General features: G+C 42.5%; 2 protein-coding genes across 7 annotated transcripts in view; both read left to right on the plus strand.

Annotated features, from left to right (window-relative positions):
• LOC131140354 (gephyrin-like) overlaps positions 1-14,159 on the plus strand; it is a 28,841-nt gene extending 14,682 nt beyond the window's left edge. For 4 of the 6 annotated variants that reach the window (XM_058090686.1, XM_058090687.1, XM_058090682.1 and 1 more), the window contains 11 exons: positions 1,311-1,430; positions 1,499-1,557; positions 2,734-2,887; positions 3,007-3,128; positions 4,847-4,934; positions 5,040-5,113; positions 6,795-6,859; positions 7,839-7,942; positions 9,043-9,139; positions 11,009-11,147; positions 11,241-14,159. In XM_058090686.1, the coding sequence (XP_057946669.1) occupies positions 1,311-1,430; positions 1,499-1,557; positions 2,734-2,887; positions 3,007-3,128; positions 4,847-4,934; positions 5,040-5,113; positions 6,795-6,859; positions 7,839-7,942; positions 9,043-9,139; positions 11,009-11,142 (1,017 nt within the window). In that variant the 3' untranslated portion in view covers positions 11,143-11,147; positions 11,241-14,159. Of the gene's footprint in view, positions 1-1,310; positions 1,431-1,498; positions 1,558-2,733; positions 2,888-3,006; positions 3,129-4,846; positions 4,935-5,039; positions 5,114-6,794; positions 6,860-7,838; positions 7,943-9,042; positions 10,887-11,008; positions 11,164-11,240 lie in introns of those variants that run through there. The other 2 variants (XM_058090683.1, XM_058090681.1) reach the window with 2 other exon arrangements.
• A 5,319-nt stretch (positions 14,160-19,478) lies between these two features.
• Positions 19,479-19,874, plus strand: part of LOC131140356 (protein PALS1-like) — a 28,721-nt gene continuing 28,325 nt past the window's right edge. The window contains exon 1 of the mRNA XM_058090690.1: positions 19,479-19,652. The gene's annotated coding sequence lies outside the window, so the exon portion shown is untranslated. The remainder of the gene's footprint in view (positions 19,653-19,874) is intronic.

A 19,874-nucleotide genomic window follows, 5' to 3' on the forward strand; every position in this document is an offset into this window, starting at 1 on the left:
GTCACCAGCCAATCACAGGGCACATATAGACAAACAACCATTCACACTCACATTCATACCTGTGGGCAATTAACCTAGCATGTTTTTGGAATGTGGGGGGAAACCGGAGAAAACCCACACAGAGATGGCCGAGGGTGGAATTGAACCCTGGTCTCCTAGCTGTGAGGTCTGCACGCTAACCACTCGACCACCGTGCCACCCTGAATACATACATATTACTTCTTTATGAAATTGTATGTAATGCCAATGACTCCAAAATTAGTACCGGGTGAGTTCATTTTGGAGTCAAATCGAATTGGTACATGGCTTAAAGGGCGGAGCTTGACGCTTGAACAGGAAAGAACCGTCAATCTCATGGGACTCAGACGTGATAGTCATCTATCACATTATTCATTTTCCCAAACTCTGAGACTGGTCCCTTCATTGCACCGAAGCCAACAATGGCCTCCGAACATTATGAGGAATAATTAGTCAAATAATAATTATTTTCTACCGCTTATCCTCACAAGGGTCTCGGGGGAGGGGTGCTGGAGCCTATCCCAGCTGTCTTCTTGGGGCGAGAGGCGGGGTACACCCTGGACTGGTGGCCAGCCAATCACAGGGCACATATAGACAAACAACCATTCACACTCACATTCATACCTATGGACAATTTGGAGTGGCTAATTAACCTAGCATGTTTTTGGAATGTGGGAGGAAACCGGAGTCCCCGAACATGCAAACTCCACACAGAGATGGCCGAGGGTGGAATTGAACTCAGGTCTCCTAGCTGTGTGGCCTGCACGCTAACCACTTTCCACCGTGCAGCATACAGAACTCATTCATTCATTCATTCGTTTTCTACCGCTTATCCTCACGAGGGTCGCTGGGGGTGCTGGAGCCTATCCCAGCTGTCTTCTAGGGGCGAGAGGCGTCGTACACCCTGGACTGGTGGCCAGCCAATCACAGGGCACATATAGACAAACAACCATTCACACTCACATTCATACCTATGGACAATTTGGAGTCGCTAATTAACCTAGCATGTTTTTGGAATGTGGGAGGAAACCGGAGTACCCGGAGAAAACCCACGCATGCATGGGGAGATCACTCATCCACCGTGCAATTTAACAATAATTCATGGTTCCATTTATCACAGTGAGTCTTCCAGGCCCTGATGCAGCAAAACAGTCCCAGACCATCACACTACCACCACCATATTTTACTGTTGGAATAATAAGCGGTAGAAAATGAATGAATGAATGAACTCTTATGACCTTAACCAGATGATTTGTGACGCCGTCTCTAATATTGAGTGTGTGTCTCTGCAGCCCACCCACACAGTGATGCCAGGCCAAGTGATGCGAGTGACCACCGGCGCTCCCATCCCTTGTGGTGCTGATGCTGTCGTCCAAGTGGAAGATACAGAACTACTGAGGGAGTCTGAAGATGTAAGCACACCGCAATTTGTTTGAGGGGGGAGGGGATTACCTTGTCATTTAACTCTGATGTGTTTCAGGGCACAGAAGAGTTAGAAGTGAGGATTATGGTTCAGGCTCGACCTGGGCAGGACATCAGGTAAAAACAAAAAACATGAAAAACTGCATGCTCGGTCGACTTACCAGACGGTCGAAATCCTTTGTTGGACCACAGAAAACCTGTTCACAACTTTATATATATTATTAGAGCCCTCTAGAAATAGAATAACACCCCTATATTCCGCCGGCGAGAGTTCAGAGTTGATTATTATTATGATTTATGAAGATGATGATTGTTGATGTTATTGGGCCTGATCATTCATTCATTTTCTAGCGCTTATCCTCACGATGGTTGCGGGGGTGCTGGAGCCTATCCCAGCTGTCTTCACAGGGCACATATAGACAAACAACCATTCACACTCACATTCATACCTATGGACAATTTGGAGTCGCTAATTAACCTAGCATGTTTTTGGAACGTGGGAGGAAACCGGAGTACCCGGACGGGGAGAACATGGCCGAGGGTGGAATTGAACTCGGGTCTCCTCGCTGTGAGGCCTGCGTGCTAACCACTCGTCCGTCGTCCAGCCCCTCAATTTTTTTACTATCTATACTAATTTGAGGTGACTCTAAATCAGGGGTGGGCAAACTCCGGGCCGGGGGCCACACGCGGCCCATCAAGCGATTGAATCCGGCCCGCCAGTTGCTTTCTAAGCATTTCAACTTTAAACATACAAACTGGCAACATGACCGCTTATCCTCACGAGGGTCGCGGGTTTGCTGGAGCCTATCCCAGCTGTCTTCGGGCGACTAATCCCCAGCCAATCCCAGGGCACATATAGACAAACAACCATTCACACTCACATTCATACCTATGGACAATTTGGAGTCGCTAATTAACCTAGCATGTTTTTGGAATGTGGGAGGAAACCGGAGTACCCGGAGAAAACCCCACGCATGCAAACTCCACACAGAGATGGCCGAGATGGGAATTGAACTGGGGTCTCCTAGCTACGAGGCCTGCGTGCTAACCACTCACACCACCGCGCAGCCCCTGAAACCTGCAATAATAGTAACTACTGACATCTTGTGGCCAGTTTAGACTGTAGTTCATCACCGTCCTTTAAACTGTATGTGTGTTTTATTTCATTGTATCATCTTCATGCTTGAAAACGCTTATTAAGCACATTTTCCGAATATTAATTCATTTTTTACTACAAATTTCAAACCGCAAAGTGCTTGAGAAATGGTCACCACGTGTGAATTGTCTGTTCAGGCCAATAGGTCACGACATCAGACGGGGGGAGTGCGTGTTAGCCAAAGGAACACACATGGGCCCATCAGAGATTGGTCTGCTGGCCACGGTGGGAGTGACTGACGTCAGCGTGCACAAGTTCCCAGTGGTGGCTGTGATGTCCACTGGTAATGAGGTGTGTATATGTGTGTGTGTGTGTGTGTGTGTGTGCATGCAAACACACTTACACTTGTTCCGGTTTTGACCTTGTTTACATTGTTGCTATAAATACACTGAATTGATTTCATTGAAAAGCTGCTGAATCCAGAGGATGACCTCCACCCTGGCAAGATCAGAGACTCCAACCGCTCCACTCTGCTGGCCACCATCCAGGAACATGGATACCCAACTATCAACCTGGGCATTGTTGGAGACAAGTAAGACGAGTCTGCTCCTCTTTTTCTGCTCCACATAGCATTTCAGTATGTGGAATCAAACTATGGAATGGATTGAGTAAGGAAATCAAACAATGCACAACGATGAGCCAATTCAAGAAACAATACAAGCAGTTGATGTTTGCTAAATACAAGGATGAAGAGTCTTGAACCAGTCATGATGTGCTATATATATATATATATCACTATATTGACACTTACTATGGTACCCATTATGGCATTGGATGCTCATATCACCGAGTACTTCGGAACGTGACAAATAAAAATTAAACATAAAAAAATAAAAATAATAATTTTAAAAAATAATATAATAATTTTTTATAGATTTTATAATAATAGTTTTATCATATAAAATAATATAAAATATCAAAATAATTTATAAAATTTAATTTAATTTATAAAAAAAACAAAAAAAAATTAAACTATATCAGGAAAGCAGGAAGTGAACAAATGTAACAGTTAGTGATTGTAAAAGTACCAGATGGAGGGGTAGGATTTAATAAGCTTTGCTTCTTCCTACTCCTTTTGGACATGTGGAACTGGGAACTGATTATGGGATGCATTCAATTGTAATCTGATGCATGTTCAATTGAAATTAAACCATAAAAAAATTAAAAACATTTTTTTTTAGATAAAAAAAAAATTAAATAAACTTAAATTATATTAGAAAGGCAGGAAGTGAACAACTGTAACAGATGGAGGGGTAGGATTTAATATGTTTTGCTTCTTCCTACTCGAACTGTGAACTGATTATGTGATGCACTCAATTGTAATCTGATGCATGTTCAAATGAAATAAAAACTTAAAAAAAATTAAATTAAAAAAATTAAAAACAATTAAAAAAAATTTTAATTACAAAAATAAAATAAACTTACATTTGTTCACATCTTGCCTTTCTAATCTAATGTAACAGTTACTGATTGTAAAAGTACCAGATGGAGGGGTAGGATTTAATAAGCTTTGCTTCTTCCTACTCCTTTTGGACATGTGGAACTGGGAACTGATTATGGGATGCATTCAAAACTATAAAAAAAATTATAATAATAAAAAAAATTCTTTACTCCTTTGACGTTACAAAAATAAAATAAAATAAAATGTAAAAAAATTAAAAATAATTATATAAAAAATAATGTTATAAATTTTTTTATAACAATAATTTTATAATATAAAATAATAATATAAAAAAATCTAAATAATGATAAAAAATGTATGCATTTATAAAAAAAAACTTAAACTATATTAGGAAAGCAGGAAGTGAACAAATGTAACAGTTAGTGATTGTAAAAGTACCAGATGAAGGGGTAGGATTTAATAAGCTTTGCTTCTTCCTACTCCTTTTGGACATGTGGAACTGGGAACTGATTATGTGATGCACTCAATTGTAATCTGATGCATGTTCAAATGAAATTAAACCATTACCATTCCTCTCAGCGCTACTGTCAAAGCTCTGCAGGCTCCTTATTGGGATGCGTTTGAACTTTTTAAAGTAACCGTGTAAGCTAGCTACTGTATCATTTCTTGTTGTAGTTGAGACTAGCCCAAAACAACATGACTTGACTTTTTGACTGAATGGTAAATGAAAACATTAGCAATTAGCAACGACCGAGCTAATGCTTCACAAGAACTCACCCATGTTGTCTCAGCGGTGCTCTTCATCCTTCAGCTATTTTTGCTTTAATGCATCATAACCGTATTTGCAGCCCCGATGACCTGCTCTCGGCTCTCCATGAGGGGATCAGTCGGGCTGATGTCATCATCACCTCGGGGGGCGTGTCCATGGGAGAGAAGGTAACGTCTGACCTCCGACACGCCACCGACATCGCCATTGCTTATTGTATTGTATTGTATATCATTCAGGGTTAACCACACTTTGTATTTACCGTCTCTAACCAGGACTACCTGAAGCAGGTTCTGGACATCGATCTTCATGCTCAGATCCACTTTGGGCGCGTCTTCATGAAGCCGGGGTAAGCAATATTGCAGTTGGATTATTGCTCTATTGTGTTTTTACAGAAAAAATATATAATAAATTATTGCTGTGTCATGGCAGACTAAAATCTATTATAAGTCAAAACAAAACATAATGCAAGTGATTTGTAGTATTCTGGTCACTAGGTGGCAGTAATCGACCTTACCTTACATTATATTACCTTAACACTGCATAAAGTCCCATGATCCATTCATTCATTCATTCATTCATTTTCTAGCGCTTATCCTCACAAGGGTTGCCGGGGTGCTGGAGCCTATCCCAGCTGTCTTCAGGCGAGAGGCGGGGTACACCCTGGACTGGTCGCCGGCCAATCACAGGGCACATATAGACAAACAACCATTCACACTCACATTCATACCTATGGACAATATGCAAACTCTGAGGAGAACATGGCCGAGGGTGGAATTGAACTCGGGTCTCCTGGCTGTGAGGCCTGCGTGCTAACCACTCGCTCGTCGTGCAGCCCCTCAACTTTTTTACTACCTATACTAATTTGAGGTGACTCTAAATCAAGGGTGGGCAAACTCCGGGCCGGGGGCCACATGCGGCCCATCAAGCGATTGAATCCGGCCCGCCAGTTGCTTTCTAAGCATTTCAACTTTAAACATACAAACTGGCAACGAGGTATCCTCACGAGGATCGCGGGGTTGCTGGAGCCTATCCCAGCTGTCTTCGGGCGACTAATCCCCAGCCAATCACAGGGCACATATAGACAAACAACCATTCACACTCACATTCATACCTATGGACAATTTGGAGTCGCTAATTAACCTAGCATGTTTTTGGAATGTGGGAGGAAACCGGAGTACCCGGAGAAAACCCACGCATGCACGGGGAGATCACTCATCCACCGTGCAATTTAACAATAATTCATGGTTCCATTTATCACAGTGAGTCTTCCAGGTCCTGATGCAGCAAAACAGTCCCAGACCATCACACTACCACCACCATATTTTACTGTTGGAATAATGTTCATTTATTTTCTACCGCTTATCCTCACGAGGGTCGTCACCAGCTGTCTTCTTGGGGCGAGAGGCGGGGTACACCCTGGACTGGTGGCCAGCCAATCACAGGGCACATATAGACAAACAACCATTCACACTCACATTCATACCTATGGACAATTTGGAGCGGCTAATTAACCTAGCATGTTTTTGGAATGTGGGAGGAAACCGGAGTACCCGGAGAAAACCCACGGGAAGAACATGCAAACTCCACACAGTGGAATTGAACTCCGGTCTCCTAGCTGTGAGGCCTGCATGCTAACCACTCGGCCGTCATGGCAGACAAAATTGTATTATTAGTCAAAACAAAACGAAGTACATACAAATGATATGTAGTATTCTGGTCACTAGGCGGCAGTAATGACACAAAACATTGACTTTACCTTACATTATAGAACCTTAACACTGCATGAAGTCCGGCATTATTAAGTGACAAAAGATTCTCCTCCGATTCCGTGTGGAAGTGGTGAATTTAACTAGCTTGCTAGCTACTCTCGAGTCCCTGCAGCATAAGAGCCGAGCAATGTGTCGTAAACAAAGAATGATAGTCGTGTCAAGCTGACTATAGGGGTGTTATTTCACGTTTGTAGCACTCTAATGATGTTAAAAACTGTATTTAGAAAGGACCTAAGTGGTTCTGTTTCTGTTTTTCAGTCTTCCTACTACCTTTGCCACTGTTGACATTGATGGAGCACGGAAACTCATCTTTGCTCTGCCAGGTACGAAACTTATATGAGGAGGAATAAGGATTTTTTTATGTTTGACCGCCTTACCAAGAGTTGAACAGTCTGGAGTTTTTATGGTAGGTTTTGGATCAGAGAAATCAAATCAAAAATCAACATTTTTGGAAGAGGGTATGTCAGGGGTCTCAAACACGCGGGCCAAATGTGGCCCGCAGGACACTAGTTTGAGGCCCTTGCCTTGATATGAAAGTTTAATGTTAGTTTGATATGGATGCTGTATGGTATCATGTACCCAGAAAAAATTATTACGTTTGATTCATGTTCATGTTAAAGGTTAAATAACTGTTAATAGTTATCCTCCCGATCCGTGTGGAAGTGGTAAGTTTTTGGGTTTGATATGGATGCTGTATGGTATCATGTACCCAGAAAAAAAAATTATTACGTTTGATTCATGTTCATGTTAAAGGTTAAATAACTGTTAATAGTTATCCTCCCGATCCGTGTGGAAGTGGTAAGTTTTTGGGTTTGATATGGATGCTGTATGGTATCATGTACCCAGAAAAAAAAATTATTACGTTTGATTCATGTTCATGTTAAAGGTTAAATAACTGTTAATAGTTATCCTCCCGATCCGTGTGGAAGTGGTAAGTTTTTGGGTTTGATATGGATGCTGTATGGTATCATGTACCCAGAAAAAAATTATTACGTTTGATTAATGTTCATGTTAAAGGTTAAATAACTGTTAATAGTTATCCTCCCTATCCGTGTGGAAGTGGTAAGTTTTTGGCTTTTTAAGTTTAAAGGAAATAACTTGGAGGCTACCGTTTAGGTCGCTAGCGCTCTAGTTTGCGAGTTAGCATGTGTCTCAACACCCTGCAGTTGCGCAATATGTTGTAAATAAAAAGAGTATAAATGTGACTATAGTCATGCTATAGTCAGGTATAATGATGCATGTGGTCATTCCTAGTTTCTCCTTGTGTAATGCTGTAAGCCTGCGGACATTTTGTTGTTGCAGGTAACCCAGTGTCTGCAGTGGTGACATGCAATCTATTTGTGATTCCTGCACTGAGGAAGATGCAAGGCATTCTAGACCCCAGACCTACGATTATTAAAGCCAGGGTAAGACACTTTCTCTTTCACACACACACACACACACACACACACACTGGCCATCGGTCTGTTATGCTAAGAGTCCACTGGGCCAACCATTCACACTCACATTCATACCTATGGACAATTTGGAGTGGCTAATTAACCTAGCATGTTTTTGGAATGTGGGAGGAAACCGGAGTACCCGGAGAAAACCCACGCATGCACGGGGAGAACATGCAAACTCCACACAGAGATGGTCGAGGGTGGAATTGAACTTGGCTCTTTTAGCAGTGAGGCCTGCACGCTAACCATTCATTTGTGAACAGTATAACAATAATTCATGGTTCCATTTATCACAGTGAGTCTTCCAGGTCCTGATGCAGCAAAACAGTCCCAGACCATCACACTACCACCACCATATTTTACTCATTCATTTTCTACCGCTTATCCTCACGAGGGTCGTCACCAGCTGTCTTGGGGCGAGAGGCGGGGTACACCCTGGACTGGTGGCCAGCCAATCACAGGGCACATATAGACAAACAACCATTCACACTCACATTCATACCTATGGACAATTTGGAGTCGCTAATTAGCTTAGCATGTTTTTGGAATGTGGGAGGAAACCGGAGTACCCGGAAAAAAACCCACACATGCACGGGGAGATCACTTGTCCACCGTGCAGCTCATATTTATTTGTTCCATTTATCACAGTGAGTCTTCCAGGTCCTGATGCAGCAAAACAGTCCCAGACCATCACACTACCACCACCATATTTTACTGTTGGAATCATGTTCATTCATTTTCTACCGCTTATCCTCACGAGGGTCGTCACCGGCTGTCTTCTTGGGGTGAGAGGCGGGGTACACCCTGGACTGGTGGCCAGCCAATCACAGGGCACATATAGACAAACAACCATTCACACTCACATTCATACCTATGGACAATTTGGAGTGGCCAATTAACCTAGCATGTTTTTGGAATGTGGGAGGGTGCCTGAGGGTGGAATCGAACTCGGGTCTCGCTAACCGCTCGCCCTACCGTTGTAGTCCTACTCCTATATTTTAGTAAATGTTACTCAGAGGAGAATAACTTTGGTCATAAATATTTGCTTGTGTGTTTATGTTTAGCTTTCATGTGATGTGAAGCTGGATCCGAGACCGGAGTACCATCGCTGTATTCTCACCTGGCATCACCAAGAACCACTGCCTTGGGCCCAAAGCACAGGTGTGAACATGCACACACACACACACACCCGTATGATTGAAAACAAGAGGAGGAACCGTGGGATACCGGGGCCTCACCCTAGAGCCAGGCCCCGGGGGAGGGGCTCGCAGGCGAGCGCCTGGTTGTCGGGCCTTCACCCGTGGAGCCGGGCCCAGCCCGAAGAATCCACACGCGATCTCCCCCTCGTAGACCCACCACCTTATCGGGGTGGAGGGGTTGGAGTGCCCGAGTGATCCGAGGAGTTATGTTGTCTGGGGCTACATGCCCCTGGTAGGGTCTCCCAAGGCAAACAGGTCCGAGGTGACGGGACGGACCAAGAGTGATTCAGAAGACCCGTATGATTGAAAACAAGAGGAGGAACCTCGAGGTACCTCGCCCGGATGTGGGATACCGGGGCCTCACCCTAGAGCCAGGCCCGGGGCCCAGCCCGAAGAAGCCACCTAATCGTGGTGGAGAGGTTTGAGTGCCCGAGTGATCCGAGGAGCTATGTTGTCTGGGGCTACATGCCCCAGGTAGGGTCTCCCAAGGCAAACAGGTCCGAGGTGACGGGACAGACCAAGATTGATTCAGAAGACCCGGATGATTGAAAACAAGAGGAGGAACCTCAAGGTACCTCGCCCGGATGTGGGATACCGGGGCCTCACCCTAGAGCCAGGTCCGGGCTCAGCCCGAAGAAGCCACCTAATCGTGGTGGAGAGGTTTGAGTGCCCGAGTGATCCGAGGAGCTATGTTGTCTGGGGCTACATGCCCCTGGTAGGGTCTCCCAAGGCAAACAGGTCCGAGGTGACGGGACAGACCAAGAGTGATTCAGAAGACCCATAAGATTGAAAACAAGAGGAGGAACCTCAAGGTACCTCGCCCGGATGTGGGATACCGGGGCCTCACCCTAGAGCCAGGCCCGGGCCCAGCCCGAAGAAGCCACCTAATCGTGGTGGAGAGGTTTGAGTGCCCGAGTGATCCGAGGAGCCATGTTGTCTGGGGCTACATGCCCCTGGTAGGGTCTCCCAAGGCAAACAGGTCCGAGGTGACGGGACAGACCAAGAGTGATTCAGAAGACCCGTATGATTGAAAACAAGAGGAGGAACCGTGGGATACCGGGGCCTCACCCTAGAGCCAGGCCCGGGGGAGGGGCTCGCAGGCGAGCGCCTGGTTGTCGGGCCTTCACCTGTGGAGCCGGGCCCAGCCCGAAGAATCCACACGCGATCTCCCCCTCGTAGACCCACCACCTTATCGAGTGATCCGAGGAGCCATGTTGTCCGGGGCTACATGCCCCTGGTAGGGTCTCCCAAGGCAAACAGGTCCGAGGTGACGGGACAGACCAAGAGTGATTCAGAAGACCCGTATGATTGAAAACAAGAGGAGGAACCTCAAGGTACCTCGCCCGGATGTGGGATAACGGGGCCTCACCCTAGAGCCAGGCCCGGGCCCAGCCCACGAAGAAGCCACACGGGATCTACCCCTCGTAGACCCACCACCTACGGGGGCAAGCATAAGGGTCCGGTGCATTGTGTGTTTGGTGGCGGTCAAGGGTGGGTGCATGGGCTGACCTGGTCTTCGGCGGCCAAATCTGGTTCTTGAGACATGGCCCGGACGCCTCCCTGGTGAGGTGTTCCGGGCATGCCCAGCCGGGAAAAGACCCCCGGGGGCAGACCTAGGACACGCTGGAGAGGGACTATGTCTCACAGCTGGCCCGGGAACACCTTGGTGTCCTCCCTTGGTGGAGCTGGAGGAGGTGGCCGGGGACCCGGGAAGTCTGGGCAGTCCCTACTAAGACTGCTTCCCGGACCCGAATAAGCGGAGGAAAATGGATGGATACCCCTCCCTAACCCAAAGTAACTCGCCGCCCCCCCCCCCCCCCCCCTTCCACAGGTAACCAGGTGTCCAGCAGGCTAATGTCGATGCGCAGCGCCAACGGCCTCCTGATGTTGCCTCCTAAAACAGAGCAGTATGTGGAACTGCACAAGGGGGAAGTCGTGGACGTCATGGTCATCGGACGACTATGATGCAGGTACTTTTTACTACAGGTATTGAACACACTATACTGGGGGTTTGGGGTCGGGGGGGGGGGTAAGAAACCCATTCAACCCCTTGTTTTCCCCAGATTTTCACTTGTGACGGTGGTGCTCGGACCTCCTCGGGGGCAAGAATTAAAGCATGTCTACCTGGCCGCTATTAGCTGTGATGTCATATGCAACAGCCAATTGGAGCCAGCAGAGGCTGAATTCTCATATGTCTGCATTGAGAAACAACAAAAAAAAACAAAAAAAAAATCATTGTATTTCAATGAAAAAAATATAAATATGAAATTTATTCTGTAATATGATATAATTCTCCTGATTAGAATGATTATTAATATTCTTACTTCATATTCTATTATTATTATTATCATTATTTTGGTATTGATCATGTTGGTAGTACTCACGTTCTCATATTTCCCGTTCATTTACATTGTGCATTTTTCCTTAATAGATATATATAGATATAGAATTATTTTTTTGTCATAATCCATATATGTAGATACCCCCCCCTCTCGCTTAATCCAACGACCCTTGCGATTTTTTTTTTTTTTTTTTTTTTTTTTTTTTACCCCCTTCCAAGCAAGAACTGCTTTTTATTACACGCTACAAGTCATGCCGACTATCCTCAATGAAAGCCATGCAAATACTGTTTTTAAGGAAGTCCATTTTATTTATATATATATAAATATATATATAGCGGCAAATTTACAGCATCGATTTATGTCCAGGCACTTTACACCTGAAGAAGGTGGAGAAACGCAAATGGATGTCCAAAGATTTAAGGTCAATCTAATATTAGCAAAGCCTTACCGGAATGACATTAAACATTAAAATAGATACTTTTCCAAGTTTAAAAAAAAAAAAAAAAATTGGACAGATGTTATATTTCCTGTTCCGGGGTCACCTGCTTGTAGCATGTGGAATATTTTTGATAAATTCCACTTTTATTATTGAATAATTAAGATTATTTATATTACTAGGGGTGTAACGGTACATTTGTCAACAGGTCTTTCCGTACAGATGTTTTGCTATATCCCGATTCCATGAACTAGTCTTGTGGAGTTCCTTAAATACCGTGCAACCCGGGATTTGGTTTAGCGATAGTGCCAAGGACAATCCCGAGCCTGGAAGCCATCTTGTTCTGTTCGGGAACACTTTTCCGTGAAAAAGGTGCCGGTGTTGTTCGATAAAGATAAGGAACCCAATGATTGCAAATTTAGACAATAATTGTTTAAATTCTTACAAATGCATCTTTGCACTTTCCTCGCACTTTTGTAGCTTTTTATTGTGCCCTAGCATATTCTAGAATAACCTATACATTCGTATTCTATGTCGCTTATACTCACTAGGGTCGCATATATGGTGGCCAGCCAATCACAGGGCACATATAGACAAACAACCATTCACACTCACATTCATACCTATGGACAATTTGGAGTGGCTAATTAACCTAGCATGTTTTTGGAATTGTGGGAGGAAACCGGAGTACCCGGAGAAAACCCACGCATGCACGGGGAGAACATGAGCCGAGAATCGAACCCAGGTTTTCCTGACTGCGTGGCTTACATGCTAACCACTCGGCACCGTGCCATGCTAACCATTCGGCCATTCTAAAACAAAAAGCTAAGATGTGACATTTTGACCTTCATTGGATTAGTTAGAATATCTTTTAATGCAAAATTGATTATTCGTAATTTTTTTTTAAATTTTTTGTAGATATATTTTGTTATGAGAATTAAAAATTAATAAAAAATAAAATTACAATATTGGAGAATTACTTTTTTTATGTTTCATTAAAAAAAAATTAAGCTGCTTACAGGTTCATATTTAGCATTTTGAACCGAATTGTGGCTGCACGGTGGTCGAGTGGTTAGTGCGCAGGCCTCACAGCTAGGAGACCCGAGTTCAAGTCCACGCTCGGGCATCTCTGTGTGGAGTTTGCATGTTCTCCCCATCCGGGTACTCCGGTTTCGTCCGCCATTCCAAAAACATGCTAGGTTAATTGCCGATTGAAACGGTGTACCGAGTGGTTAGTGCACAGGCCACACAGATAGGAGACCCGAGTTCGATTCCACCCTCGGGCATCTCTGTGTGGAGTTTGCATGTTCTCCCCATCCGGGTACTCCGGTTTCCTCCCACATTCCAAAAACATGCTAGGTTAATTAGCCACTCCAAATTGTCCATAGGTATGAATGTGAGTGTGAATGGTTGTTTGTCTATATGTGCCCTGTGATTGGCTGGCCACCAGTCCAGGGTGTACCCCGCCCGAAGACAGCTGTAATAGGCTCCGGCACCCCTCGTGAGGATAAGCGGTAGAAAATGAATGAATGAATGAACCGAACCGTGACCTTAAACCAAGGTATGGATCGAACTGTGATTTATGAACCGAACCGTGACCTTAAACCAAGGTATGGATGGAACTGTGATTACGGCGTACCGTTACACCCCTTTTTTTATGTGGCAAATTTCCGTTGGAAAATAACATGCGGTTACCAAGGAGGCGTGGCTTCACCCACAAATGGTCAGGGAAGAATTATTTAAATGAACATTAAAGGTGCCCTTTCCTTAAAATAAATGTGATTACTTCGTGTTAGCCACTAAAACTAAAGTACTAAAAAAATTTTTTTTTTTACTTACATATTTTTGTTATGGTTTGTATTCTTTTATTTAAATTAGCAAGCAGTTTTCTTTGATGGAGACAAACATGCAAGTACATTCTTGTCGCGTAAAACTATTTACGGGAATATAATAATAATAATAACAACATATTTCTTTGAAACCCATTTCTTTTATACAGGTCAAATACCACGTTGTCACAAATACAATACAGGGCTAGTATTTCTGATACTGATATCGATAACGTTTTACTTGAAATTTTCCAAGCTCATTGAATGATTTTGTGATTTTTGCCTTTTTTTATTGTGTCCATCGGGATTAGAACCAGAATAAAACACAGATCCCAGATTTTAGGCAAACAATTTAACATGATATAAATACATTATCAGAATGTAAATTTATTTATTACTTTTACTATTTTTATTTTTATTTTTATTTTTATTTTTATTTTTATTTTTATTTTTATTTTTATTTTTATTTTTATTTTTATTTTTATTTTTATTTTTATTTTTATTTTTATTTTTATTTTTATTTTTATTTTTATTTTTATTTTTATTTTTATTTTTATTTTTATTTTTATTTTTATTTTTAGCAAATAAGATTATTTTTGCCCAATAACCGAAGCAAAAGCTTCTATTGGCTCTTTCTCAAATGCTTTGGCTTTTTGCCCCCAAAGCCCTCCGCTGTCCAGGTACTTAGTTTACAAATGCAGTAAACCTCGGATATATCGGACTCGGATATATCGGAAATTCGCTCACAACGGACAGATAAAAAAGAACCGATTTTTCTGTAATGCATTTCCAATAAAAATTCATTGCATATATCGGATTTTTTATAACGGATTTCGCCTATTTCGGACAAAATCTCCAGTCCCGTTCCAATGCATTTCCATGAAATTTCCCTCGCATATATCGGATATATCGCCGCATCGTGGCGCTCCGATTCGCCGAATCGTGACAGGCCGCTATACGACGTCATTTGCAGCGTTTGCTGTTAGCGTTGCCTGCGCGTCCAGGTACATTGGAAACATAGTCAAGGAAGTGCCTTTTTATAACGGATAAAATCCCATTTACGCATATACCGGATATAAATCCCATATATGCGTAAAAAACGGACATTTTCCGGTATACGCATATAACGGATTTCGCTTATATCGGACAAAACCAGTGGGAACAATTGAATCCGATATATCCGAGGTTTACTGTAATATAAATGGAACAACATTAATTTTCTATGCCGCTTAACCCTCCTTCATTATGATGATTGAAAAGAACTGAAAAATATTCATCTCATCTTTGGTATTAATATTTATATTGAGCTGCCCGCCCCCGAAAGTTATTTAATCTTCTTTTATTTTTGCTTAAGGGCACCTCGACGGTGCTCGGGAAGCCGCGTAACGTGTCCCCAACCACCAGTCCCAGTCACGAACACATACGGGATAACAAGCGTTCACAATTTCGAGAATTCCATGAAGCTAACTTGCTTGCATGCTTTTGCGATGTGGAAGGACGGAAAAATAAAAGAGAAAAACACTCGTGCACACACACACACACACACACACTGACGTGCCCACCACCAGTCACAAACTCGATTTTTTTTTACCCACCCCCCCACCCCCCACCCTCCCAACCGCCCCCCTCGACTGCATGCGATAGTCAAGTCAAATCCCTCCTTGTTTATAATCCAACAGCATCTTTGTTTTTCTCACGCAGCGTCATTTTTCAACGCATCATTCAGGTTCTTTAGAAAAAGCCAAAAAAAAAAATCTCAATCCTTTTAAAAAAAAAAAAAAAAAAATCCTTCTCTCGCTGTACTGTATGCAGTCCAACAAAATGTGAAAAAGAAAAGAGTACTAGTATTTGACCTGTGTTTTTTATTTTATTTTATTTTTTTGCTATATATATCTAACATGTAACCAACCCAAACAAGATCCGTTTCAGTCTAAAAAAAAAAAAGTGGACCCGGTTAGCCGCGGTGTTTTCATAATTGGAAACAAATCGTGATTGGCCAAATAAAATAAAATAAAATAAAAACAGCACTCGATCAACTAATTATGTTTTTTTCTTTTTATCGAAACAAACAATGCTGCGTTCGAGTCATATTGGAATTACAAGTTTGTTTTGCTGATACTTTTAACCCATAAGAACCCAGACTTTTTTTTTATTAATGCTACGAATTATTGTAAAAGATACACGATATTACACATGGGGCGTTTATGGTAAACTTGATACTTTTTTGTGCTTAGTATCACAAATGTACTTTGAATTTAATGAAGGAACATATATCGATTCAAAACAATTAAAAGTGGCTTTATGGGTCACGTCAGGAACATACCAAAATATGTACGTGAATATTCTCCTTTTTATCCAGGTTGTTGTTTTTTCCTGGCTTGACTCGAATGCAACTGGACTCTTAAGGTTGTCTTAGGAGACGGTTGACCTCCCATGCGAGCGGCCTTCATCAGTTCATGCTCAAAGACTACGTAGGACACATCATGTTTGACTGAGGCAAGAGCATTGAATTTCTATTCATGAGTTCATGCTCCATAACTAGATAGGACAGCTCGAGTCTGACGGCGGTAGTCTGACTACTACATGAGCCGTCCATCTGTTCACGTTCAAAAACTATACTAGTTTTGCCTCTCATCTGAGCAGGATTCATCAGTTCATGCTTATTGACTAGATAGGACAGCTTGAGTCTGACCAGAGCTAGAGTATTGGGTCTCTCATCTGAGCAGAGTTCGTCAGTTCATACTCAAAGACAAGCTAAGGTAGATCTAGTCTTGACTAGAGCTAGAACTATCCACAGTTCATGCTCAAAGACTAGATAGGACAGCTTGAGTCTGACCAGAGCTAGAGCATCGGGTCTCTCATCTGAGCAGAGTTCGTCAGTTCATACTCAAAGACAAGCTAGGAGAGATGCAGTCTTGACTAGAGCTAGAGCTGTTGTTCATCAGTTCATGCTTATTGACTAGATAGGACAGCTGTAGTCTGACCAGAGCTAGAGCATTGGGTCTCCCATCTGAGCAGGGTTTGGCAGTTCATACTCAAAGACAAGCTAGGACAGATGGAGTCTTGACTAGAGCTAGAACTGTCATCAGTTCATGCTTATTGACTAGATAGGACAGCTGTAGTCTGACCAGAGCTAGAGCATTGGGTCTTTCATCTGAGCAGGATTCGTCAGTTCATACTCAAAGACAAGCTAGGACAGATGTAGTCTTGACTAAAGCTAGAACTATCCACAGTTCATGCTCAAAGACTAGATAGGACAGCTTGAGTCTGACCAGAGCTAGAGCATTGGGTCTCTCATCTGAGCAGGATTCGTCAGTTCATACTCAAAGACAAGCTAGGACAGATGGAGTCTTGACTAGAGCTAGAACTATCCTCAGTTCATGCTCAAAGACTAGATAGGACAGCTGTAGTCTGACAGAGCGGGAGCATTGGGTCTCTCATCTGAGCAGGATTCGTCAGTTCATACTCAAAGAAAAGCTAGGATAAATGGAGTCTTGACTAGATCTAGAACTATCCACAGTTCATGCTCAAAGACTAGATAGGACAGCTGTAGTCTGACAGAGCGGGAGCATTGGGTCTCTCATTTGAGCAGAGTTCGTCAGTTTATACTCAAAGACAAGCTAGGACAGATGTAGTCTTGACTAGAGCTAGAACTATCCACAGTTCATGCTCAAAGACTAGATAGGACAGCTGTAGTCTGACCAGAGCTAGAGCATTGGGTCTCTCATATGAGCAGAGTTCGTCAGTTTATACTCAAAGACAAGCTAGGACAGATGTTGTCTTGATGATAGCTAGAGGTGTTGTTCATCAGTTCATGCTTATTGACTAGATAGGACAGCTTGAGTCTGACCAGAGCCAGAGCATTGGGTCTCTCATCTGAGCAGGGTTTGTTCATACTTAAAGACAAGCTAGGGTAGATGTAGTCTTGACTAGAGCTAGAACTTTCATTCATCAGCTCATGCTTATTGACTAGATAGGACAGCTTGAGTCCGACCAGAGCTAGAGCATCGGATCTCTCATCTGAGCAGGGTTTGTCAGTTCATACATAAAGACAAGCTAGGGTAGATGCAGTCTTGGCTCGAGCTGTCGTTCATCAGTTCATGCTTATTGACTAGATAGGACAGCTGTAGTCTGACTACAGTATGAGCTGCCCATCTCCATTCATGTTACATATACATACTGTACATATACATAGAGTACATAGAGTACATATAGTCCGTCTCTAGTCTGCGTGGAGGTAGAGCTGTCCTATCTAGTCGTTTAGCATAAACTGATGAAGCCTGCTGGAATGAGAGGCAATACATCGCCTCGACAAAAAACTTCACGTCAGGCTGTTTGTTAGCAATTTTCAGGCTAAAACCCGATGTTGATATTTTCCTAGCTTATTTTATACGAATAAATTAAAGAAATATGGTAATTTTAATATTGTACACTTAGCGTATTAACTAAACAGTATGGCTAAATGGGTTTAAAATGACAATAAACTGCAAAAAAATACGCTTTTGTTAATAATTTATCTCACACGACACACTGCCATTATGGAGAAGCCATATCCAAGGATAGTCACATGACTGTCACATGACAACCACTTCAAAATATGTCCTATATGTCACAAATAAGCACAAAGCAGTATTATTATTATTATTATTATTATTCAAGTTTATGGGTTCTTATGGGTTAAGGGGATTATGCGTAGAAGATGTCGGGTCATGCATTTCTGTAGTGTGTAAATTTAGAAATTCCCCGTTACCTTAAATGCATCATCATTCTATGTGTGCGGCTTCGTGCTGCATTCACGTCACACCCATACAAGTGAAGGAACATGAGTAGATTAACATCTCATATTATCTCGGTCCATAGTTGTGTGCTATAGGTAAATAGAGGTTTATTACATTCAAATAATTCTAAAAAAAAAAAAATCTATAATGACTTGCCACATGTTTTGTGCAACGTATATTTATGGTAAATCCATTATGATCTAAACACAACATAAGAGCTCTTCCAGGCAGAATCAACCCCAGATTGATTGATTGATTGATTGATTGATTTTGAGTTAGAAGAAGCAGGTTATTACTGCCTTTGTTATCGAGTGATTCTTAACACTGGACTGAAATCAGTGTCACATTGCACACACTTATAAACTATGACCAGCACTTGAAGCAATTACACAGCATTCTACTACAACTGTATAAAATATAATGTAAAGGATGTTTTTTTTTTTTCTGTAATGATATTATTGAAACTGAAGAAGAATTAATAAAAATTCATCCTGATTATTCTGTACACCGTGTCTGGGTTCTGTTTTGTTTTTCTGTTAAATAAATATTGCTTTTTGCCTATAAACAATGTAAGGATATAAACAACATCACGTGACTCTTGATGTGATACCATACTACCAGTATCGAAACTCTTCATATTTGCATCCACCTCAAGCTCTTCGGATATTTTTTAATTTTTATATTAAATATGAGGTTTATTGGTTACAATACCAAATCACAACATACTTAAATAGCGGATATGATACATTACTGACTCATTTTGATTCATGCGATACAAACTTACACAGTGTTATATGCCGAGTGATGACGTAAGAAAGAAGTCTCATTTGATTGGTCAAGCCAAGATTCCTCTTATCACTCTATCCAATTATCTTCCTTGTTCTATCTGGTTGGATGCGGTTTGTTCCCTCCCCCCCCTCCGCCTGGCTGGATGTGGAAATGACAGTAACGAGAGACTCGCAAGCCGCCGAGTCGCACCAACGAGCTGCAAACTTGCCAAGAGCGAAACTGTCACATATCTCCATCAAACCTGAAGTGGGATCGGTTGGATTAAAGTTGTTGTTTATACGCGGACGTCCTGGGATACGGCGTGAGTATTTGCTGTGCTTTTTCGTCCGGACTGAAGTGGCTTTGTTATCAACAGGTGCCACAGGAAGACGCCAGAGAGCTAGCTAGTTCAATGCTAACATTAGGCTAGTAACAATAAGTGTGGGAAAAAACGCACTCGGTTCATTTACTAAGCTTTTCTGAGGGCGCCGACTTGGAACGGTAATTTAATAAAGTCATACCGAAATAAACATAGTTGGGGGAT

This window comes from Doryrhamphus excisus, chromosome 13 (assembly GCF_030265055.1).
Source record: "Doryrhamphus excisus isolate RoL2022-K1 chromosome 13, RoL_Dexc_1.0, whole genome shotgun sequence".
Classification (NCBI taxonomy): domain Eukaryota; kingdom Metazoa; phylum Chordata; class Actinopteri; order Syngnathiformes; family Syngnathidae; genus Doryrhamphus; species Doryrhamphus excisus.